The 23,500-nt window shown below is 40.2% G+C and overlaps 4 protein-coding genes across 12 annotated transcripts; 1 reads left to right on the plus strand and 3 right to left on the minus strand.

Annotated features, from left to right (window-relative positions):
* Positions 1–421: 421 nt before the first annotated feature.
* Positions 422–7,248, minus strand: fastkd2 (FAST kinase domains 2). The gene is made up of 11 exons (XM_008427335.3): positions 5,827–7,248; positions 5,641–5,744; positions 5,449–5,557; positions 4,978–5,101; positions 4,703–4,842; positions 4,456–4,628; positions 3,408–3,565; positions 3,071–3,304; positions 2,910–2,991; positions 951–1,065; positions 422–651 (listed from the first exon to the last, which is right to left on the minus strand). The coding sequence occupies exons 1-11, from the start codon at positions 6,463–6,465 to the stop codon at positions 532–534; spliced, it is 1,998 nt and encodes a 665-aa protein (XP_008425557.2). The 5' UTR covers positions 6,466–7,248; the 3' UTR covers positions 422–531.
* Positions 7,155–10,913, plus strand: mdh1b (malate dehydrogenase 1B, NAD (soluble)). 3 transcript variants are annotated; one of them, XM_008427350.3, is made up of 10 exons: positions 7,155–7,243; positions 7,341–7,480; positions 8,075–8,209; positions 8,685–8,827; positions 8,927–9,095; positions 9,163–9,505; positions 9,590–9,731; positions 10,206–10,381; positions 10,466–10,605; positions 10,839–10,913. In XM_008427350.3, exons 1-10 carry the CDS (start codon positions 7,222–7,224, stop codon positions 10,878–10,880), a joined length of 1,452 nt encoding a protein of 483 aa, XP_008425572.1. In that variant the 5' UTR covers positions 7,155–7,221; the 3' UTR covers positions 10,881–10,913. The 3 variants fall into 3 exon arrangements, with proteins under 3 accessions (XP_008425572.1, XP_008425580.1, XP_008425587.1); XM_008427358.3 differs by having other exon boundaries at positions 7,341–7,453; XM_008427365.2 differs by lacking the exon at positions 7,341–7,480 and having other exon boundaries at positions 7,159–7,243.
* Positions 10,914–11,049: 136 nt separating this feature from the next.
* Positions 11,050–18,465, minus strand: retreg2 (reticulophagy regulator family member 2). The gene is made up of 9 exons (XM_008427378.2): positions 18,103–18,465; positions 17,625–17,728; positions 16,955–16,985; positions 16,607–16,736; positions 16,430–16,514; positions 15,700–15,837; positions 15,497–15,594; positions 14,944–15,079; positions 11,050–13,566 (listed from the first exon to the last, which is right to left on the minus strand). Exons 1-9 carry the CDS (start codon positions 18,354–18,356, stop codon positions 12,836–12,838), a joined length of 1,707 nt encoding a protein of 568 aa, XP_008425600.1. The 5' UTR covers positions 18,357–18,465; the 3' UTR covers positions 11,050–12,835.
* A 1,110-nt stretch (positions 18,466–19,575) lies between these two features.
* On the minus strand, positions 19,576–23,490 carry prkag3a (protein kinase, AMP-activated, gamma 3a non-catalytic subunit). Of its 7 annotated transcripts, XM_008427420.3 has the most exons (14): positions 23,327–23,488; positions 23,197–23,236; positions 22,961–23,061; positions 22,006–22,095; positions 21,790–21,871; positions 21,648–21,706; positions 21,274–21,334; positions 21,125–21,179; positions 20,909–21,035; positions 20,607–20,772; positions 20,481–20,518; positions 20,238–20,384; positions 19,959–20,142; positions 19,576–19,747 (listed from the first exon to the last, which is right to left on the minus strand). In XM_008427420.3, exons 1-13 carry the CDS (start codon positions 23,342–23,344, stop codon positions 20,026–20,028), a joined length of 1,101 nt encoding a protein of 366 aa, XP_008425642.1. In that variant the 5' UTR covers positions 23,345–23,488; the 3' UTR covers positions 19,576–19,747; positions 19,959–20,025. The 7 variants fall into 7 exon arrangements, with proteins under 7 accessions (XP_008425642.1, XP_008425619.1, XP_008425612.1 ...); XM_008427397.3 differs by having other exon boundaries at positions 21,289–21,334; positions 22,961–23,236; positions 23,327–23,490; XM_008427390.3 differs by having other exon boundaries at positions 22,961–23,236; positions 23,327–23,490.
* Positions 23,491–23,500: the final 10 nt, after the last annotated feature.

Here is a 23,500-nt window from a genome sequence, read left to right on the forward strand (position 1 = left end):
CAGAGGTCGGAGCTTCAAAGGCGCGCCACCTTTACTGTGCTCACCTTGCAGTTTCTGTGCAAGCGCTCACGCTGGTTTTATTGGTTTCATTTAGTAGCAAGTTTCTTTTCACAGTCACCACAAGCACTGACGGAATTAGCATAGCGTTTCTGTGAAGCCTTTAAACTGATTTGGGAGTTAAGCAGATGACTAAAAACACGTATAAATTTGTCATTTGACAGTTATGTCAGTTTTTTTCCATAATGACTGAATAAGCAACTCTCAGAAGAAAAGATCATCTCAGGTATTTGCTGTAATGCCATTACAAAGCTGTTTGAAATTTTAAAAATAGAAATTGTTTTTATCATTACAAAAAAATGCATTTCAAAGGAACGGCTCAGTTCTTTCGTGCTGACCAAAACAGAAAATACATTCAGAGCCCTTCATTTTTAAACACTTTATTAATATTATTATATACAAGTTTTCATTCTGACAAAGAATTAATTTTTTACAATAAAACCTGAGCCATGTAGAGAGTCCTGTTTGATATGTTTAGGATTCCACATGTCCCACTTGTGGTTGTGTTTCTGATGCATGTTCTGGAAAAATGAGTCCTCGCATCTTCTCTGTCATCTCCTCCTCAGATAAAGATTGTAGAAGCTCCTCTGTTACCTTCAGATGAAGAATACAAATTTAAGTTTTGCTTCATCTGATAACAGCCGCTATTTCAACATACACAACTACATCAATCTGCTTGCATTTTATTAACGTCACATTCTAGGAAGACGTTAAACAGATATTGCCTACAGATTTTTAAACTGTACAAATTCACATCATACTTAAAGCAATGCTCGTTCAATACATTTAATAAATTGCTAAAGTATGAGCTGCGTATTAAGAAATTAAGTAACCAAACTGTTACTGAGAGACAACAGGGAAGATTAACGGGTACAATAAGACAAAAGTCTCACCAAGACAGGAGTGTATCCCAGAATCTTCAGATGATGGATCTGGAGAGCGAGGGTCCCCCGGGGGTGTGACGTACCAAAGCAATAACTAGAGTTTGGTGTATAAATAACAGCAATTCTAGAAGAACATGAAGCAAACATACAAAAAAAGATGTGTCAGCTTTAACAAAAACAAAATAATTAGATTTGGATATAATTGGATTTGGCTATGTCTTTGAGGGAGAAAACATAAAAGTAACGATAAACTTTTTCAGTATGATTACTTACATTTTTCATGATCTTTATGCAACAATTCTTGGGTGTTTTAAAACCCTTTCTGAATAGTTTCCCTAGGTTAATCCAGTTGGTGTGTTTACTTTGATTATTCCCTTTTTCTTTTATTCTGCTTGGAGTCTTATGTCTAGTTTTGTTCAGCATCATTTCATTGTTGCTATAATTCCTTATGATTAGTTTCTTAGTGCTACGCTTCTTCTGCATTTGTCCTCATATTCTGAGGTTCCTGTCAGGCCTGTTTCTCCTTTTAGCTCCAGTTGCTATTTGGTTGTACTTCAGCTTTTATGTCTTTGCAATTAGGCCCCTTGTACCGTCCTTTGCCACCCCATCTCAGTTATACCCCAGCTATTTAAGTTCCAAGCTTTTCTTTGTCCAACTCTTCTCTGTTCAGCTCAGGTTAGTTTTCTGCTCGTCCCAAGCAAGATTTTTAAGTTGTTGAAGTTTTTGCTTTTTAATGAAACAGAAAACATTTCAGCAATCATCTGAAGATCTTTCCTGATACTTTATTGTTGATTTTATTCATGTTTGTATTCTTATTAAATGTTGCCAGTTAACTACGCTCTAAATTCAAAATATGGCTTGAAATAAACTCATGTTCGACAGTATTAATAAAGTGTTATGACGCATATATTCATACCAATATCACTCCAATTAAAAAGCTAAGTTAACAGTTGCAGCTGTTTTTATTTCAGTAATTTTGCATAGAATTATTAATCCAGATAAAAGCAGGGGAGAAATAAAATCCCAACACTTAAATGACAATAAATATAAAAGTTTACTAAATTCCCCTGTAACTACAACTAAATCGTAATATAATAAACAGCTTAAAAACCGGGTCAAAGTGCAGATGATGACAGAGAAATTAGAAAAAGATGTACAATGTAACTACTCAGACTGCTTTGCAAAGTCTACAATTCAAAAATGACTCATTTTTTGGTAAATGTTTTTAAAATCATCACAATCAGTGGAAAAAGAAAAACTCCTTTATCAACAAAAACGCTCAGGCTGCCCACGCATTAAAAAACTAAACTTCAAAGCTGTTCTTTGACAAAAATATCAATGAATAAATTCTACTTGATTTATTGTTGAGGAATAGGTCTTCAGCAAAGATGCGCTAAAGTTTAATTTCTGAAAAGGTTTGCTTGTTACGCTGCTGATATGAAACACCCTCAAAAACGACTTGAATCTCCAAACATCTCATCAGAAAACTGACTCTTTATTAGTCTTTTGAGTTATTTATAGTCTTTTTTTAAAAACTGCATGAGGAGAAACTTATTATGGATGCAATAAAACTGGTGTCAACTATTAATCAACAGAGGAAACAACAGAACAAAAACCACAACATCTGTAGAACTATCTTCTACTGTATTTACTCAAGACTTTGTGGAAATATGCAACATCTTGCCATTAAATGGAAATCTATTTGGACATTTAATTGTCTAAGACATTTAACTTCAAATTTTTGGACTTTGTTGTCGTAAACTGTTGTGAGAACAGCAGTTGCACGTGAGAAATCACAGAGGACATCATTACCTGGAAACATCATTACCTGCTTTCATAGCAAACTTTACCAAATATGACATTTACCAAAAAAAAAAGAAAAGAAAAACCTACCACAGACTGCAGATTTGCAAAAAAAAGCTGAGCTTAATTGCGAGACCAACCAGACTACTGCTGCAATTTCCTTACCTTTGACTGCTCTCTGCTGGGGAAACGCTACTTGTTTCCGTCACACACGGCTGGTTTGGAAGAGGTTTGGTTACAACAGCATCTGAGAGCGCAAACATAAAAACGTGTGTTGAACCAGTTCGTGCACGCCAACGTCCTTCCTCCAAGACCAAGATCTTTACCTATGACGTAGAAGTTCTCTACCACCAACATTTCCTGCAGCGTTGCATTCGCCTGATCTGCCAGCAGACTCTGCAGGCTCTTTGAGAGGCGCGGATTAACCGACGGGTTGGGAGTGGGGTTCCCCAGGACGGACGGGGGGACAATCAAGGGCTGAGGAAGAGGAGGACGGTCCAGACGGAGACATATGTCCACTCTCTGAAACATTCGCTCCTTGCTCTTTGTGAGACTTGTAGCTGAGAAGAAAATGGTTTAATTTAGAAATGCAAAATCAAACACACAAATGAAATACAGCCTAACCTATCAGATAGTGCATGTTTATGGGTTGATTATCCTTACATGCTAGCTGCTTCAGCGTACTACTGCTCAGGAGCTGCTCCAGGAGTGCAGATGGGAAGTGATTCATTCCACATAGGTAGTAGGCAGCCTTTAGCAATTCCAAGTCAGACATTTTGGGCAGATAGGAGATGAGAGCATGGTTGAGACTATCAAGAAACCTAAAGATATGGAAAAACAAAAAAAGGAAAAAAAAATCTATCTTCATATATAACTACGGAAATGCGGAGCACCTAATATACAACTCCTAGATGTTCGAAATATTAGCCTCAATGTTTCTACAAGCAGAAGTTGGCAAAAGCCAAAGCCTGATCCATAGAATGCTGCTCTAACAATTTAAAGGAAAACAGAAAAAGTAACCCATACAAGGACATAGCTGTTTTATTGTCCAATAACATCTTCATTTTATGAAATACTTTCAGAACAAAGTAGGAAATTTATGCTTACTTAATGTGATTGTTTTGCCAGAGCAGCTTGAACTGTGTGCAGATCATCCTGGGATTATTGAACTGTGCTCTATACATGCGATTTAATAAAATATTAGTTACTTTTTTGAAGAAAATACTAATTACAAAATGCGGAGGCACATAGCATTTTCCCTCAATGGTAAGAGCTTGGTGACTGCTGTGTGTGTGTGTGTGTATGTGTGTGTACACATTACATTTATACTCACTTTAACTTGAAGGGCTTCCTTGCTTTGAGAATATGAAGTGAAGTTAATGTTCAAAACAATAAAATTATTAAATTATACTCACCGTAGCTTTTTTTTTTTTTTTTTAAACCTTGTTTTGTTGCTAGAGCAACTGTAGTGGCCAGATAGTGATCCAGGTACGACAAGACACTAGAGGAACAAATCTGCACCTTCATCTAATTCATCACATGTAGCACTTCTCTCTGAACATTAAACTGGTAAATAGTCTACACCTGAACTTAAACTTAGGGGTCTTTAATTTATTTGATAATTTTATTTGCTGATATGTACTTAAAAGTAAAAGTAAAAAACATCTTTAGTGAGACAATTCTGATTGCTAAGGAACGGTTGGTGACTTACGCCTGTCTTTGATGCTGCAGATCGTAGTTAAGCGAGGAGTAAGCCGCTAAGACGGACAGGAGGTGTTTAAGGGTGAGCACATCAGGGTTGGCAATCACTTTTTCAGTGTAAGGCTCCATTAAGGAGGTAGGACAGAAGAGAAGATCCTTAAATGCAGACAGGAAGAAGACCAGCTGAAAAAAGAGGGTATATTATTATGCAACTGAATATGGTTAGAAGGTTAGAAGATAAATGTCTCTTCCAGCACCTGCTTATCGGTCCATATGTCAAATGTGGAGGCAACATGGTCTGAAATGCTAGTAAGCAGGTCTGTGTCTCTGTAGAGAAGCTCCTTATAGGACTGCAGTATGTTGTACAAAATGTTAAAAGGAATGTGATGAAGGTTGTCTGCCAGAAAACACAGAAATAGAAATAGAAAGAAAATACACAATAAGTACCAGTAAATATATCTCCTACATATCTTTTTAAGTTTGCCAACAGTTCAAGTGATTCTCAAGTCTTTCCTTGTGGTTATGGTGTTACCTTTGATTTTATCACTACAAACTTTCAGCAGCGGTTTGGAGTGGAACCCTACAGCGGCCATGATGAAGGTCATGTGTTGGGCGTTGGGGAGGCTGAACTGGTGGGTCATTGATAAAGCCTTTCTCTGAAACACACGGGGTACAGAAAATCTGACGAATCAGATTTGGTCCAGCAGAAAATAACACATAAGGTGCTTCACAAATACAGGTCAGTTTTGAACTTTTTCATCATTTTGACTGGAAAATGATGGATGGGCGAATGGATAGTTACATTAAAGCTGCAAACATATTCAATTAATATCATTATTGCAAATTCAGTATGTGTAAATGACCTCAAGGAACAGTTGGGTGATTGTAAAAACAAAATTTCAACAAGAGCGAATAGATTTGCAAGGTGCTGTACATTTATTTATAAATTCAGATAATTAAGAGAAAAATCTGAAAACCTAAAGTGGTGAAGACTCAAACTTACCTCTAGTTTCTGTTTGAGCTCTCTTGGAGCATCTCTTCCCAGGAATCGCATCATGGTCTGGAGAGTCAAAACATTTTGAATCTCAGGAAGACGGACCTCAACCACCAGCCTGGAGCAGAAAAAAAATCTGTAAAATAAGCTTAAAAATCAACTGACCCTGCCTAATACTTGACTTAAAATATCAAGTGATACCTCATGCCTTCCTTTAATGCATTCACATTCTGACTAGCCTTCATACGCTCCAGAACAGAGGCCAACATGGACAGCGCTTTCTCATCAAAGTCATTCAGTCTCTCCTGTTTACGAATAAAACAAATTAGGGTCAACATGAAAACAATAGTGTCTTTAAATTGAAGAAGACAATCTCTGACTGCTCACTTGGCAAGTTCGAAGGAAGGTCTGGATCACACGGCTGTGCTGAGCCACCCCCAGGTTGACCACACTCAAAAGAGAGTAGGCAACATCCTCGTTACTCATGTACTGGATAGACCTCGTCGCCCTTTGCAGAAGATTTTCAAATTCAGGATGCTCAAACATCAGCTGCAACTCGTAGCGCCGCTGTTCTTCCGACATCTTCTTTGTGGAGAACCACATGCGGCTGAGGCACTGGCTGATCTGTCGATTTGTGGGTGCGTACTTGGATGTGAGGTCTAACACGTCTGATGGGGAGTTGCAGCGACGCAGGAAGTCCAGAAACGGGGAAGTCCTCTGAATCTGCTCTGAGGTCGTCTTGTTGAGTTCATGAGAAGAAAGTGAATTCTCTGTAGCGAGACTGTTGCTGTCTTTTAGACCTTCATTGTGTTTCTCACCATAGGAATAGAATCTTGTGGTACTAAGAGTCCCAGAAAGGCAGCTTTGGTTCAGCCTCCCGCCCCAGAAGCCTGTAAAGCCATTTCTAGATAAAGAGGAGTCTTTAATTGATGCTAACACTGGGATACTAGTCCGTTTCCATGGAAACCTGCGGCAGCAAAGGCGCAGTGACCATTTTATGATGTCATTTGTCACCCATATATTCATATTGTGGAATTAGATTGAGTTTAATTACCTAAATATGTAAATAAAAGTTTTTGCTTGCTCGTCTGAAATAATATGCAGGTCATGTATATTTTAATATCACGCAGGTGACACGTAAACAGGCAATACGTTACTTATTTCCAATTTTAGTCAGTAACACTCTTAAATAGAAACCAGGCACAAGAAAGTATGTGTTGGTAGGAAAGACCAAAGTATTCGGCTAACAAGGTCAAAATGCTTCCTTCCAGTTAGGAAATGACAAGCTAGCTCTCGTTAGCTGTCCCTGTTTTTCAACGGAACACAAACACATACAAAGCAAACAATATTCTGTAGGCTTTGCAGTTGCCACTCCATAAAGAGTCGAAAAGAAGTTTTCTTTTAGTGATAGTGAATAACGCTAAAAAATAAGACAAATCTTGCCTAACTCATGTTAGCTTTCATTCCCATGTGCAGGTTAAAGTCGCGTGCGCTGCAGTATTGTGTCCCCCCAGCAACGCCTTCTCTTTACTTCAACCTCACGCTGTTGGTCAAAGTATTTAAAATAATAATTCCTAAAAATAATATATGCTTATATTAGAAACCATGTCTTTGTTTGTTTTTCTCACATGTTGAAATTTGAAAAAAGTTTACAAATATATTTGAAGGATTTATTAAAAATGTTTCCTACCCGGATTCAAATATACGCAACAACTCACCTCGGTTGCCAAGCAACAGACGCCTTGTGTTTTCAATGGTTAAGATGCGACAGTACCTTGTAAAATGGCAAAATTTGTGCTCGCTGGTAATCCTTTATCTTATTTTATTTTATGTTTTAGAATATATTTCTAATTATAATAATAGTTACATGAAGGACGTATCAAAAATTTTCACATCTATAGGTAAGGCGGACTGTCCTCTGTATGCCCAAGCGGAACGGTTAGCAGACACTCTGCAGCGAACCCTTCCGAGCTTCAGGGTCCATAAGATCCCCGTCCTGCCATCTGAGTGGGAGGTTGTTATGCCTCTACCATTTTATAAGGTTTTAATGTGACTTGTTGCACCTTTGTTGTAGTAAGTGAAAAGAGAGAAATATGAAGTTAACATTATGGACATTGAGAAATGCAAATGTATCATGCCATCCACTACGGAAGCCGAGAGGGGACGTTTTCCGGAAGCAGATGTTTCACTATATCCATCCATCCATTTTTTTTACACCCTTATCCCTTAATGGGTTCGGGAGTTACACTATATTGTTCCCCAAAAACTCAAAAACAGTCCCTACTGTTATTTGCACAGGTTCTCCCCACTCCCCCATTTCTTAGAAATAGTATTCTGTTGTTTTTTACGGATTAATATAATTCATATTCTGCCAAATATGTTAAATAATAATTTATCTATCCTTCTCTCAGTTATGTTTTTATACTTTTATCTCTGTGTGAATCTGCTTCGATTTGACTGTCACTTTGCCACTGGTAATCTCCTTCAGAGAGGCAGTTATGTTATTTCTATTCCATTCCATTCTATTTTAATCTAATGCCGTTATTTCACCATAATAAATCATTTTTATGTTTTATTTACTCTTGTTCATTCTTCCTTATTTGTCTCTACACTTCTGCTTTTACTCTTCTTACAGAGATGGCTTGAATTAACGTGCAATAAAAATGGCTGGAAACACGAGGAAAGTCCCTTAATTTGGAGGGAGCTAGTCGAACAAGGGGGCAAAGGGATGCTCTTAGGTGGTTACAATGAATTTGTGGACCATTGCCAGGTAGAAACTGACATGTTCTCTGGTTAAACATACAAATCACCTATTGACTTTTCTGCTAATGCTACTATTATATTAACTGCTATTGTTCAAGTCGGCCCAAAATCTCCTTCCCAGACTTTTAAATCTACTTCAAATACCATTATATTTTTGAAGTTAGTTGGTGTTTTTTTTTTTTCCTGTGGCCTCACTTTGTTGTCATGCTTAGAAAATGTAGTCTTCAGTAGTTCTAGTTTCTCCATAGATCTTATTACTCTTTATTCAAACCATCTTGTGAACTTATCTTTTTTTAAAAACTGGAAGGACTTATTGATGTAATGTGGAGTCTGGGGGGCCACATAAAAAGCTGCGGCGGGCCAGATTTGGCCCCCCGGGGCCTTGAGTTTGACGCCTGTGTTTTAAAGGGCAGTTCCGAACTCCGTGGATATGTTAAGAATTAATCTTCAGATTCAATTAATTGTCGATTATTGTTGCTTAGGTCTACTACGGCGTCACCTTGACAATACCCGAAGATGAGGTGGAGACAATTGTAGCAGAGAATCTGGAAACACAACTTAGCCTCATTGCGGAAGAACAGCATCGCCTCAGTCTAATTCATCCCTGCAACGTATGGATCACAGGGTAAGTCAGGATGAATGTTTCGAATGGAAATACCCCTACAATCTGTTTGCCTTGATATTTCTTGTTTTTGTTTTTGTTTTGTTTGTTTTTTTTTTGCAGCGCTCTCTGCTTAACATCCCAAATCTTGATCCCATTCCTGCTGTCCGATGAGGCGTTCCCTGACGTTCAAACGGTTGCCCTCCATCTGCTGCACCTGAGAGGAGATGCGGAAGACATGCAGATGCTCAAGTCGGACACTGAGGATTTGGCACTCGGTCTGCTCTACCGGGTACATCGCCTTGACGTAGCTTAGTCGTGCAGATTTAAAAATGTAATCCAACACAGTGAATTCACAGGTGACGGTTCACACAGATCTGGAACAGGCTTTCCATGAAGCGCACGTCGTCATCCTGCTGGACGATTTCAATGCCGATTCAGAGAATGAGAGCGACAGGGCCAGGAGGCAGCGAGTTAAAAAACTATCCGAGCGCTACAGAAAGTATGGGCGCCTCATCGACGGACGCGCCGACAAAGAGGTGAAGGTGATAGTGTCCGGGATGTCTTTCGTCAACATGAGATGCTCGCTGCTTGTGGACAGCGCTCCTTCCATCAACAGCCACCAGTTTGTTGCCATAGCAACCCAGCTGGTGAATGAAGTTAGAGCTGTGCTCGCAAACAAGTTGTGCGTGATGCCATCAGGTGTCTACTTCTTCTGCATAAAAAAAAAAAAAAGAAAGTTAAACGAGAAGCAAGTTATCCTAATTTGATCTTCCTCTGCTTCAGATGTCGTGGATGTCATTGTGTGGGGGAACATCAGCGGCAGGTTCGTCATTGACCTGCGGTGGGCGAAAGTTTTCAACTATCCAGGGGCGATCAGGGTACCGCCTACCTTTTCCCAGCCAGTCCTCAGGGTTTTATACGACAGGTTTGTTTGACAAGATTCCAGCTAGTTTTACAATAATCCTTTTTCTTTTTAATGTAGGATCATTAAACACGCAGTAAAATATTCAAGAGCTTTTGTTGCAATTACACATAACGCTGTGTGTAACTGTGTAAAAGAAAAGTTGAGTGGAAGGAAAAAGTGCAGTAGCTGCTTTACTGACCTTAATTGGCCATCAAATGTGCCTGACTTAAATCCCATAGGAAAAAAAAGTGAACAAGGGCTGTTTTAGCTGTATGGAATAATTATCTAAATTATTAGAAATTGTAGTGAAATAAATTTACATTTCGGTTCAATTCCACCCAGTTGGCAGAGTTCACATCTGCCAGCTATTAGCTAAAAATCAGCCTGTGCAAACAATGTCAGCACAATGCACCTGACTTGCAATCTGCCCCGAATGATCGCATGCATGATGTGCAATGACGGAAAACAAAAGGTAAAAGCCTCCTTTTGTTCCAGAAAATGGCTGGAAACAGAATTTAAACCACTGGTCCATCAGCAGCGGCAGGCCTTGCTTTCAAACACCGAGCGGGAAGCCGCAATATCAGCCACCAACGGGATCCTGCAAGTGCTGAAGGCTTGGCACGGAGCTTATGGTCCAGATGAGTTTTTTTCAGTCGGTATAACTTGCACAGGTTAGGACCCGGGCGCACAGATTTACGCAGCAGGAAATCGAAACGTGCGTTGATATGAATACTGTTGCAACTTTCTGTACTTAGACTTCTACAATCTCCCACACGGCATCATCATCTCAGCTCCGGTTACATGTACAAAGGGCAAATGGTCTCTTCTGAAGGGTGTGACTCTTGAAGAAAAGATGTTGGAGGAACTCGACCTTTGTGCAGATGAACTGCAGCAGGTTTGGCACGGCACAACACACACACACACACACACACACACACACACACACACACACACACACACACACACACACACACACACACACACAAAATGACCTACTGTTGACTAAATATTGTTTAAACCTGCATTCAGGTTATCTTTTATGCCATTTTTTTTTTTTTGACGATCTGAACATGTTTTTACATACAGTCCCAACTTAATATAGTGTTTTCTTTGCTTTCCGTTTTCCAGGAAATGGGAATCCAATTACAAGATCCTGTTCGAAAGACGTGAAAACAAATAAAATGTTTGGTCAATTCCTTCTCATTTGGTTTCAGTTATTAAAAAATATATTCCTTTCCCCCCACCCCTCATAATTATTAAATGTCACTTTTTATAGTAGTTAAACATAAAATTATTTTGTTAGCATCACACGTTAACAACCCATCTCCATGTACAGAAGTCTTTAAACATTAAACTTTTATTTCCATCATTAGTAACAAAATATCAAACTGAACCTCTTTTCACCTGAAGCATTCAACGGTTTGTTGGATTTTTTTTCCCCCCATCACAAGTTGTGCAGTACTTTGTCTGAAGACAAGGAGAACTTGAACAGTGCTGTTTTTACATGCAGAAAATACACTTTCCATCTTTTTTTTCTTCTTTTTTTTGGATTTCTACACTATTAACAACTGGGAGAGAACAGCTCAGAGATTAGTATAAATACGATGCACTACGACTGGTCAGGAAACGGAGACATATTCTGCTGTGTTACGTTCGCTTTTGTACAACCTGAGTCGGATGCTGAGTTGTTTATGAAAGCAGAGAAGGCCCCTCCTTATGGACTTGATCATTTCTGAGCAAATTGTTGTAACAATTCCCCAGCCGTTACAGGAAAGGGAGAAAGAAAATAGAAAGAAAAAAAAGAAGCCGACGTCCCCTGAAAACAAGATTTTCCTACATGCGTGATGCACCGCATGCATGAACAGTAACAAACAGTGACAGCTATACACATGTAGGGCCTATATAATATTGTTTTCAGTCACAAATGGACCAATTATGTACAGATGACAATAGGAAAAAAAAAATAGCATCTTTCTTGTTTCCCCACGCATGAAAGTCACTTGTGTGCCATTTCTTTATTCATAACATCCAATAATGTCAAAGCTGTAATTTTCAGGCAATGAGTCATTAAAAAAAATTGCTTCTTTTTTTTTTTTAAACGAAAATGCAGAGGTTCAGTAAGGGATTTGTGTAATTTTCCTATAATTTACACCTGGATGTACACCTATATACAATCAATATGGTAGCCAAAAGGATAAAAATAAACTTTCAGTCTTTCTATACTAGCTGGCTGTTAATTTAAATAATTTATAGCATATATTAATAGTTAGAAATCTAAATCCATCATTTTTACCTTCTCATAAACTTAATGCTTGGACGGATTCAGCTAGTGAGCTACTGTAATCAGGAGCCAGATTCTAGTTGCCAGGCAACCACAACCTGTAACCGATAATCCTTCATTCAAGTTCTGCCTCAAACATTCAGGAGGAAACGGACACACACCCTCTACTGTACCGTCTCAACCAGGGGACACATTTGAGGTTCAGGTACACTCACCATGGGAAGCAGTTTCATTAAACTCCATAGTTCCATAGGCCAAGCACAGTGGTGGCAGCATCATGGTGTGGTTTCATTGCCACTAGAATGAAGACAGGACTAATGAAAAGTAACAAACATCCAGGCCCAAGACTGTGAGACTCTTTCCCATGATGAGTAAAAATCTGACTAGCACTTCATATAAAGGGGAAAATTTAGGGATTTTACCTGAACATGTCATGAATTTAAACTTTTCTACAAAGTGCTGGCTGCTTCCCACCCGTAAGACGGGAGTATTTTCAACTTGAGCTAATTTAAACCCAGACTTTGCATCAATAACGGGTTCATCAGAACCAGCTTTTGATTTTTAAATTAAAGGATATTGGGAGTAATAAAGAGAATGGAAGAAGTTTGACTGTAAACACATTAGAATGGGTAGCTCTTAAATGGAATATCCCATATGTCCCCTTTAAAAGGTACAGTAGAGTTTTGTTTTACTGAATGGAGTCTCACTAGTAAACTGCAGGATTAATGCATTATATATATATATATACATATATATGGAGAGAGAGACATATATATATTTAGGGGGTTTTATGGATATGATGTACAATTAAAAACAAACGCAGATGGAAGGGGCACCAGTGGGGCTATGACTGTGGTTGCTGAGGTGCGTCTGGATCTGGATCTGCCCCCCCCACCTCTCTGTCCAGACCCTCGTCCTCCTGCTCCAGTTCGCTTTGGTCCAAAAGCTCAAAGTCCTCTTCCTCAGTTGCTACTAGAGTGTCATCCGGGTGCTCTTCGCCAGTTGCGCTTTCCGTCGTCGTAGCCCCGTCCTCTGGGTCTCTGTCCGGATCCAGCGCTCCCACTGTAGTGTCGGCAGACTGGCTGGGTGACTCCAGAGCGCCCGGTAGGGTTTCAGTCGGGAGGAAGTCGGCCAGGGAGGGGTCCTCGCCGGAGCGCAGCAGCGCCGACAGAGTGTTCTGCACGACGGTGGAGATGGCCGTGCTCACTATCTCCTCACTCAGAGCCTCCAAGGAGCGCTGCGTGCCCTGACTAACCGCCGCCTTCGCCTCCGCCTCTGCCTCCGCCTCTTCCCTTACCCCCGCTCCCGGCAGGGCGCCCTCCTCGCCCCCCGGTGGCCGTCCGTGTCCGTTGAAATGTGTGTTCACAAAGTGCAGAGGCGACGCTAGGTGCTGGATGAGAAGCGTGGCGGGGCTCAGCGGTTCCTTCTCCGACTGGCCGCTATCGCCCTGAGGTCGCGGGGGGAAGTGAAGCAGACTGTGCTCTATGGAGGGGAACTCCTCCACGGAGGGGAACTCGGGAAGATCTCGCAGGTAAGCCTCCTCCGGGTCGCTGTGGAAACTTGGCTGTTCCAGGTCTGGATCAGAGAAGTAACACAAATCTATCACTACTTAATAGTAGAGGTGTGCCGATCGATCGGTCACCGATCATAATCGGCCGATTTCCGTGAAAAAGTGTATGATCGGTGATCGCCGATCACGGTCTCTTGTTGCCGATCACACAAACCGATCACCTGCATCTCATTTCGCAGCCTGCCTGTGCAGCTGGTCTCCTCTTTCCTTCACACTGCGCAAACGCGCAGCAACAAATCCTAAGCGATGTGGAACTAAAAAACACTGAGTGACTGGGGAAGTTTGCATGTTGCGGCGGAAAATTGAAGCAGGTCAAAATGCATCAACACGACGAATCTAATATGGCATAAAAACAATGCCATACTTGACGGAGTTTGCCTATATCGAGGCTCACTGCAGTAAAAAAAAAGACATATGGAGGATCAGATAGCAGGTAAAGCAGCGCACAGCTACAAACATTCACCTGGATTAGCATGACTGTCAGAAAGCTAAACAAATAACCCGCAAAAATATTTAAGTCTTCGAGCTGCGATGTAAGACGCTGGTTCTGCTCTCTCTGTTGAACCGCTGCTCCGCGCTACAGGTAGTAATATTTCACAGACGGAGCGCCGCTTCTGCTCCACCTGGTAGTGACTCTCACACCGAACCTCTGCTTAAAGCTGCAGCATCTAACTTAAAAAATACATTTTACATACATATTAAAACCTTCGCTGTCCTAACATGAGACAGATAATCTCTCAAAAAAATAATCGATCTCCTCCCTGTTCTGCATAATTACTCCGCTCAGTCAGAAACAGCCAATCAGAACTAGCAGTAATCAGCTAGCCGCCATGCTACCAGGAAGTTTTCATTCAGTAACTTAGGATTGTTTATTGTAATGGATCCCGTATTTGCCTTTGAATGTTAAGTTTTATACTTGAATCTTTTAGCAATGTTGAGAGGTTTTATTTTGACTCTTTACATTATTTAGCCTCTTCAGAGCCTTCATATGTTTTCAGTCTGTTAAAGATAGTATTACCGATAGCAGTACAATTTGCACAATGCCTGTTTTTTTGGTTTTGGTTTTTTCTTGGAAAAATCTATTTAAAAGTTCTTGTCTAAATTAAGGTGAATTCATGGTTCCTTTTTCCACATAATGTAACCGTAATGCTTGTGATTAAAAAAATAATAATTATGCGATCGGTATCGGTGATCGGCCCTCATGGGTGATCGGAATCGGAAGGAAAAAACCTGATCGGCACATCTCTACTTAATAGAATTCTACCGACCTGATTTTTAGTTCCTCCTTAGAAGCAAACATCTCATAATTCATTGTCGGAATAATTGATGAATTAATTAATTACTAAAATAATTGCAGAACTGACTGAAGGAGTCAGACTTACCTTCCGAGAAATCAGTTAGTTGAGGCGTGGTGGCTCTAGAGACCGGGAAGCCTCCGCTCTCCAAAATGGACGCTTCTTCATCCGACAGTTCAGAGTCTGTGATGGCCATCGCCAGAGCTGTCGTTTTCACATCCACCTTGCAATAACACGAGCAAAACAAAGAAAGAAAGTTTAAACGCGAGTCTCGTCTTTGCCTTAAACTATTGACGTAAAAAAAGAAAATACTTCTTCTGTGGCGACGCCGGGTTGCAACATCAGTGAGACTTAAAGTAAATTAATCCAGGAGATCAAACAACTGCTAAGCGCTCTGAATCAGATCTAGGAAGAATCCTGTGACTAATTACAACACGATGCCTTCACACGCCTTCCAGATGCAGGAATGTAGTAGTACTTGAAACACTCGAAATGAAGACAATCACTGCAGCCCTCAATTTCACAACTGAGTTGATTTCAGCATAAAATATATCCAGGCTCCACTTTTCTCCTGCTTCCTTTAACAGTCCCATACAAGTTATATATTTATATACAACTTATGTGTAGTATGAGTCCATACCGTTGGAGCAAAACAGGACAATTCCTCCTCCTCTTCCTCGCTCTCACTTTCTGTTTCTGCTCTGGGCTCATCCCCCTCCTCCAGCTCCTTTTTTACCTCTGTGGAAAGTATTTAAACGCATAAATAATACATGATACTCTATCAGAAAACAGTCAAAAAAAAAGTTTACCGTTTTATTGTAACAAACACTCAAAAACACTCACTCCTCTTGTCGTGCTTCCGGTGCTCGGTGTCGCCCTTCATGCTGTAGTCCAGTTTCATCAGAATCGGCTCCAAGCCGGTATACATCCTCTGGATCAGCTCATGATACACCACCAGGGGCCACAGCAGCACGCTGAGGGCTGAGAATATGCACACATAGAGAAAAATCATTCACAGATTCAAAAAAAAATTTTTTTAAATGGCTTTCTGTACACATTTAATAAAGCAGGACGCTGCAGAGAATGGAGGTAAATGCCAACAGCACCTCCTGAATTTATAACAACCCCTGATAAAACTGGGGTAATAAGCAGCCTCTTATTGATCTGACTGTGCAATTAAGGCAAGATGCTATTTTCACAGCTTATGAAAACTGACACACGCAAGTCTTAGTTAGTTAGTCTTGTTTTTCCATTTATCTTCTCCTTCATTTTGAGGAGAAGATACGAAATAGGACCTCTGTCGTATATATGACTGAAGTTTCTAGACACTCTCACAGTCAGCTTCTGACATCTTTGCCAGGGGTGAAAATAAATGTTGACAGAAATGTATAATAAGTGATCTATAAGGACATCAGCAGTTTAAAAGCTGCATTCTCCACATAACGGTTTTTTTTTTCTACCAACAGGATTGTTATCAACACCGCATTTACTTATCATCCTGCAGGCAGTTTGTCACGGCAACCAGACAGCTCAACTGTGTGTCTGCATGACAATTAGACACAAAGAGACTCACCTATGATATATGAAATCATGATTCCTGGCACATAATGTCCAACCACAGCGAGGACAAAGCAGCCGCTGCACATCATCACACAGAACTGGGAACCAGAAAAAATGATTTTATAACCAACATTTTATAATTATTTATACAAATTCCCTTGGTTAAAATGGATAGAATGTCTGTGCGCACCCTTCCATGGTTTCTGCGTTTGTACTGCAGCGTCTCCTGCAGGTACAGGCAGCAGGTCAGGTAGCTCTCGGCGAGGTGGTGGCTGAGCTCCGGGACGCTGAGCAGATGATGCTCCGAACTCAAAGTTGGGCTTTAATCGGAAAAAAAGAGAAAAAGAAGGCGTGCAAAGAAAGAGAAAATTAACGCCTGGGCAGAAAATAAATCTGCCTTAAACTGCAGCCTGAAATATGAACGTGCTAAGCTATTATCTTCCTGCATTGACAGATACAGAAGAGGAAAACAAAAACTAAAAATTGTTTTCTTAAAGGAAAAACTGAAAACACACAGAAAATGTGATTTTAAGCAGACCTTTGTGCAGGTTCAACCTCAGCATGTTGGACTGTAGGGATAAAAAAGAAACATAAAAAATGTCTTAATTTGAATCAGAAATCAAGAATTATTCCCTCATCTTAGTACAACACAGCTTTAATCTGGTCCAGTTAATATGATTCATTGTTAGATAAATCATTTATTTGTATCACACAACATTCTTAAATAAAATTAAACTACAGTGTGCAGGACAAAAGTCACAGTGTGGACTCTCAATGCTCTTCAGAAGACACTTTTAAATCCAGTCGTAGGGTGCCGGTTTAAGTCTCTAAGCTTTCACACTTAATCCCTCCCCTCCACCCTCAACTTCATCCTGATCACAATTATCATAACTTTATGAACTCAAATTTAAGCTGGAGATTTCAAAAATCAGGATTTTATTTTTGTCTTCCATGCTTTTACAACGACGCAATGATCCCATCAAGTTTTTGCGCTTGCATTTTTTTAAATTTTCGAACAGTTCTGATGTGTAACCATGGCAACAAAATATTGTTTTTAGAGCTGATTAGCCTCTCCAAAGTTTAAAAAAACACAAAACTTTTTAAAAAAAAACTTGAACCACGACTTTGTGGAGTATGAACACAGTAAAATAGGCTAGAACCATGCTCAAAAGATCGCCAGTAATAACAGTAGTTAGACCTGGGCTCACCTGTAATGATGGGTACCTTGGGCTTCCATCTCTCCAGCAGCATCAGGCCCAGCAGGGACACACTCAGCAGGAACAGAGGCCGCAGGGAAGTGGAGGATAGAAGCCTGTGGAGCCAAAAACAGATCCTTATAACTTGCTGATGCATTTATGGTCTCGGAGCCCAGCGAGTCTGACACGGACAGCTGGTCCACAGCTCCGACACCCAGCAGGACAAGAAATGTCTGTTTGAGCAGCAGCAGGTGTTTCAGTAGGAAACAACTTATTTATTTACTCAACAATGCATTTACTCAACAGACAAGGCTAAAGCTTTCCGTGCTAACTGTATTTAAATGACAAGCTAAGTTAGCATTAGGCTAGACGTGGGATTAGCTAACTTCACTTGACATTTATTCGTGCTACCTACGCTGACATCATCTTAAAATGCGATTAAAAGCCGTTTTATTCCTAAAACGTGGATAAACACAGATTCATTCGTTACCAGAATAAAGTGTTAAGAGTCAGGGCGGCTGAAACGCTGTACAGCGGCCTCTCCCAGACCAGCAGCCTCTGCACCCACAGCAGCAGGGGCTCGTACGGCGATAGCCAAGCTTGGAGATGTTCCCGCAAGCGGTCGAGCTCCGGGTTCCCGTCCCCGCACGCCTGCTCCGAGGTCCCGGCAGGGAAGAGATCCTCCAGGCCGACAGAAGAGGAGGTTACCAAGGGGCGTTTTGTGGCCTCCTCTCCGCTCGCCATGTTTTTCCCCCACTTTTGTTATGTTGTTTTGGAGATCACGGGGTATATGGAACGGTGTCTGTCAAGACAACACCCTAAATGAAAGCTACAGTTTCCGGATGACTCCTTCAAAATAAAAGACACTAAATCCAAACAAAATTTTTTATTATGCAATCAAAGATTAGAAGACTGGCGAGATGCTTTAAACGTATACAAATTCAAAAGTAAATCTACGGAAGAGGATTTGGGAAAAATGATTCCGATTTTCTTCTTCCATTAATGAAACAGCGTTTATTTACTTATGAACTTTAGAACAGATATGTTTTTTCTTCTTCATAAATTCCAAAACAAAAGGTCATTTGGTAAAATAAATATGCATTACACAATCATACCATGTATTTAATTAAAATTATAAATTAAAATATTATTAAATAATCAAAAAAAAATTATTATTATTATTATTATTATTATTATTATTATTATTATTATTATTATTATTATTATTATTATTATTTTACCTTATTTCTGTGGCAGCAGTACGTGTGGATCTAAAACATGTTTCTTAAAATTAGCAGCAATATTTTGAAAATTATTTGGACAACAAAAGGAAGATGAATATTTTACATACCACAATGTATTATTTAATAAATTGGCAGTTTGAACCCAGGTAACAAATTTAGTTCGACTTATTTGTACTGCAAAGCAACAACAGCACCAGATAGCTATTAATTATCCATCCATCCATTTTCTTACACCCTTGTCCCTCAGTGGGGTCGGGAGGGGTAGTTATTAATTAATGAATTTTTATTAAATTTCCATCTGGGATTAATTGTTAAATTGAACTGAAAATAACGAATAAATAAACGTAAATGCATCACGATGTAATATTCTTTCAAGCGAATGGATCGTTGACATTGTATTTGATTCACGTTTGCTCAAAAACATCTCCTTCCGCTGTAGCTTCTTATCACTTCAACTTGACGTCCTTACGATAGGAGCACAGATGGGCGGCGGCATCATCAGCGCCGTCACAGATAAGGGGGGAAAAGGGTCACGTGCTCCTTGTTTACCGTGCAAAGTGGGAAGAGAGGGGGTTAAAGAAAGCTAGAGAGAGGCACCATGCGGTCAGGGTTCCTGCTGGCTGTTTATGACAAAGCAATAAGTCAGCGTGAATATGTCGATCCCCGGTTCAATAAAACAAAAAAACAAAAAAAAAAACAAAAGCACACACACACAGCTGGATCTGTTCACATGTATTTAATACAAACACAGGATTACAGTGAGTAAAATTATTGATCACGTTATGCAAACTGAGTCAGTGTGGGGAGCCTCATGAGAGATGGGATTGGAGACACTCATCATCTTACTGTAAACGGCATCGCCTGGTAATCTTCTCTGCTTTCAGTCATTCTCTAAAAGTCACAAATCAACATAGCAAACTATATCTGGTGCATCTTAAACATATTCATACCCGTTGAACATTTTTATATTTTAGAAATGTAAACATCATAGGTAACTTCTGAAGGGAGTTGAATAAAAACACACCATAGTTATGGTAACTAAATAAGATGGTGGACGGCTGTTGCTAAGAGTGGAGGGGAGTGGAAAAACTTCAGAGCGTACCTGCTTTTGCACATTGCCAGACGTCAAGCCTGCAAAGGCAGAAAAGAGGAACTTCTTTTATTTCCTCCTAGGATAGAAGAGCATCGATCCCTGCAGGTGTAAGGACCAAAGCCTGCAGGAGGTCAGACAGAGAGATAATGCCCTTCACGACGTCCAACCTGTCCACCAGAACCAGCCGGTGGACCTGGAAGAAGAAGAAAAAAGGTTTTTTTTGGTGTGTTTTTTTTAGCACCTGATCTCCCGATCTGATGGCAAAACACAAGCCTTAATAACACAAACCTCTGCTTTAACTATCCGATCTATGACCGTTTCTAAAGATTCATCTGGATAGCACTTCATCACACCCTCAACGCAACACGTGCGTCTTCGAATGGCTTCCTCCATCGTCATGTCCAGGTTGTTATAGGTCTTCTGGGCTGCCAGATTCTGTTATGGAAAATAAAAAAAAGAAGAAGTCAGCAAGCAATGGTACCGAAAGACAGAAATCAGAGCCTTAGATCAGATCTTTTCTGCTGTACTCACGATGACATCAAATCTTGAGTAGAGCGCCACCACTTTGCCTGTGAAAACAAGCAACTTGAATGCTGATACAGTCTGAAGAGCTGATAATATCGATGAGATGTAAAATGCTGGCTTTAAAAAGCATACTTTGCCCATCCACCACAGGGAGTGCCGACACTCGCCGCTCCACAAATATGGACAGGGCTTCATAAAGCGATGATGTTTGGTGGACTGTAGCAATGTTCCTGAACGTCCCTATGCCCAGCTCCTGGACAGGCCTCTTTAGAAATGCAGGCTTGGGCAAATTTTTTCCCTGAAAATACATCCGGAAACTATAAAGTACAGTGCTGTGAAAAAAGAAAAACGTTTTTGTCCCCATACGGATTCCTTCTGGTTGTGTTGTTTTATTTCAGAAAATAACAGCACTAATGCAGATGTGACTAACTCACAAATATGTGCAGGAACTTGAGGATTCGCTTGTGGGTCAGGATGTGCAGAACGTTTCCCGACTCCGGGTCGATGACAGGCAGCCTGTGGATCTTGTATCTGAGTAAGGAATAGATGGCATCGAAGAGGCTGGACAGGAAAAAAGGGACGTAAGAGAGGAATTTGATGCTCTGCGGAAAAGTCTGTGAGAATTTACTCTAAGAGTTTTTTGTTTTCACCTGGCCTGCGGAGAAATACTGATAAGGAACTGAGTTGGAGACTTTAAGTACACATCTAGATTAAAAAACAAAAAACAGGAAGAGCTCAATTTGATATTCAGCGAGATTTTAGCTTCAAGATAATGTTATTGTTAGTGGTTGTTATTTACTTTGAAGGGAATCACCTCTCCATGTTTCAATCTTATGGCTCTCCAGTCCATACATTTGGACCTTTGGGAGGAAACAAGAACAAATAAGAAAAGCTAACTCTGTTTCCCGCTCTTCCCTTTACGCAACTTTGTTTTACTCTCTGCACCAGTCTTTACAATCCCAGAGTTGAGAAGCAATAATGTAAACTTACAATCATCAGATAAGAAGTAAAAATTACGATCCAAGAACAGAAAATATAAGTTTAAAACAAACACCAACTAAGCAGTTAGATATCAAGTCCTAATTTGTAGATAATGTTGGTGTAAAAGTGTCATACAGCAGAACCTCCACCAATACTGACCTAACGGAGTTACTAAAGTATATTCATGCTCACCATTGGTGACTTGTAATAACAATGGAGTATGTTGATGAAATCAGTAATAGTCAGCATACCTGTGGAAGAAGCGGAGTTACACCCCTGTTCTTACACAAACCAACATTAAACAACACTGTAGACGGGGAAATACAGGCCTTACCCACAAACCTCTGCAGCTTGCTGTCCCAGAGAGGGGCAGCCCTCAAGCCATTTGCCACCAGGGCAAAAAAGGCCTTTTTCACCTTCAGAGAAAACGGAGCGAAAGTCAATAGCAAGCAAGTAATGTTTCAGTTACATTAGTGGTTTGAAAGAGGTGGCATAGAGAGTGTGAAGTCAGATACCAGCATCATAGTTTAGCTTTAGCAAATTAAAATACTTTTATTCCTCTGATCTTGATCTTAATGTGCTGCTTCGGCTGCAAGAACAGGAAAGAGGAATGTGGTCCGACCTCCCTGGGCTGGAATACCTGTTAACGGACGCTAAGCGTTGATGAACTCCAGACAACACAGATGTGAAGCAGTGATATAGCTGGACATTAACTCAGCAGATTACTGGAAAGCTAAATAGTCAAACACTTTTTAGTTAAAATGGTACCTGAATGTTGGAGTTTGTATAGAAACAGGAACGACTGCTCCTTTAATAGCATAATGGTGTAATATTATGATATTGATAAAGAATTGATAAACATTTCATGTTTTGAATTGGAATAAAATGTTCAGTGTTCCCAACATATTTGCTAATATGAAAATGACAATCTATTATTACTATCATTATCATTATTGTGTATGGAGTTTCTAGGCTTTTGTTTACTTTTTTTTTTTGGCAATTATTCCCTCTGATTTTGGATGCTGTGCAGCTGGAAGGATTTTTCCTATTTTTCTTTTCAGACAGTTGCTATGATACATAACCATGGCAACAATGGTGGCAGACAGAGATTTAAAAGGAAGCAGCAAAAAGCAAATGAGGTGGATTAGAAGTGCTGACGCTGACATCCAGGACATTTTACTGCAACTTGAACACTGAGCAACAAGATTGTCACACGGCAACACACTTCAACCAGAGGCCTCTTCAGTTTAGTTGCAAGACTGACTGCTACTGGAAATCCTTCCTGCCCACAGCATCCTCATCCACAACATTTTGAATAAGAGTTACAAGAACATTTAATCCTCCTTTGGGATGAATAAAGTATTTTTAATTGAATTGCAAGGATTTTGAGCTTTATGCAGTTCTTAAGCTCCCGATATCAACAAAATCTAACTTTATACGTTTATATACTTTTCTGATTGAGAATCCCTTGTGTCCACGTTTCTATTGGAAAAGTCTACGCTTACCTGTAATGTTGTATCAAATATAACCAGTTTGCAGCTGATTGGAATGGCGTCGTAGCAAGTGTGACTTTTCATGAAGTTGAGGTAGACCGTGGTATCAGCCTCTGGGAGAACCCACAGCGGTTCATCAGCGTGGAGACAGACGCATGCATACAATATGTGATGCACTAACACATACCAAGAAATGTACAAATGCCTGCATGTGCACAACTGCAACAGAGTGGCCCTTGTAAACAAACCTTGTTTCTTCACCTTCGGCTCCTCTGGTGAACACGACACCTACAAACACAACGCGAGTATTTTCTAAAGACCTTAAAATCCAACCTCTGTAAATGATCCATTTCATTGGCAGCTCAGTAGCAAACAAACCTGTGAAAGAGGCTCCATTATCCTGCTTGTCCATGAACAAAAAGGTCTCGAATGACAGGGACTGTTTGGTTTGTTACCCTCTCCTTCAAACCAGTTGGGTCTATATTAGGAGCTGCAGAGTGGCATGCAGAGCGTTAGGCTGTTGGCGGCGGAGTAGAGGGGGAGGGAGGGGAA

The sequence above is a fragment of the Poecilia reticulata genome, chromosome 2, assembly GCF_904066995.2.
Source record: "Poecilia reticulata chromosome 2, P_reticulata-male-v2, whole genome shotgun sequence".
NCBI classification, from domain to species: domain Eukaryota; kingdom Metazoa; phylum Chordata; class Actinopteri; order Cyprinodontiformes; family Poeciliidae; genus Poecilia; species Poecilia reticulata.

Coding starts and splice junctions, on each gene's coding strand:
- fastkd2 (XM_008427335.3), bottom strand. CDS start 6,465: ATGAATATATGGGTGACAAATGACATCATAAAATGGTCACTGCGCCTT. Junction 3,305..3,407: donor TACGCTGAAGCAGCTAGCAT/GTAAGGATAATC, acceptor TTTTCTTCTCAG/CTACAAGTCTCACAAAGAGC. Junction 1,066..2,909: donor CCAGCAGAGAGCAGTCAAAG/GTAAGGAAATTG, acceptor ATGTTCTTCTAG/AATTGCTGTTATTTATACAC.
- mdh1b (XM_008427350.3), top strand. CDS start 7,222: ATGGCAAAATTTGTGCTCGCTG. Junction 7,481..8,074: donor TGCCTCTACCATTTTATAAG/GTTTTAATGTGA, acceptor CTCTTCTTACAG/AGATGGCTTGAATTAACGTG. Junction 9,096..9,162: donor CACTCGGTCTGCTCTACCGG/GTACATCGCCTT, acceptor GTGAATTCACAG/GTGACGGTTCACACAGATCT.
- retreg2 (XM_008427378.2), bottom strand. CDS start 18,356: ATGGCGAGCGGAGAGGAGGCCACAAAACGCCCCTTGGTAACCTCCTCT. Junction 16,986..17,624: donor CAAGGTACCCATCATTACAG/GTGAGCCCAGGT, acceptor TTATCCCTACAG/TCCAACATGCTGAGGTTGAA. Junction 15,595..15,699: donor CCGGAAGCACGACAAGAGGA/GTGAGTGTTTTT, acceptor TACTTTCCACAG/AGGTAAAAAAGGAGCTGGAG.
- prkag3a (XM_008427390.3), bottom strand. Junction 21,180..21,273: donor GAGAGGTGATTCCCTTCAAA/GTAAATAACAAC, acceptor TTTTTAATCTAG/ATGTGTACTTAAAGTCTCCA. Junction 20,773..20,908: donor TCAAGTTCCTGCACATATTT/GTGAGTTAGTCA, acceptor ATGTATTTTCAG/GGAAAAAATTTGCCCAAGCC.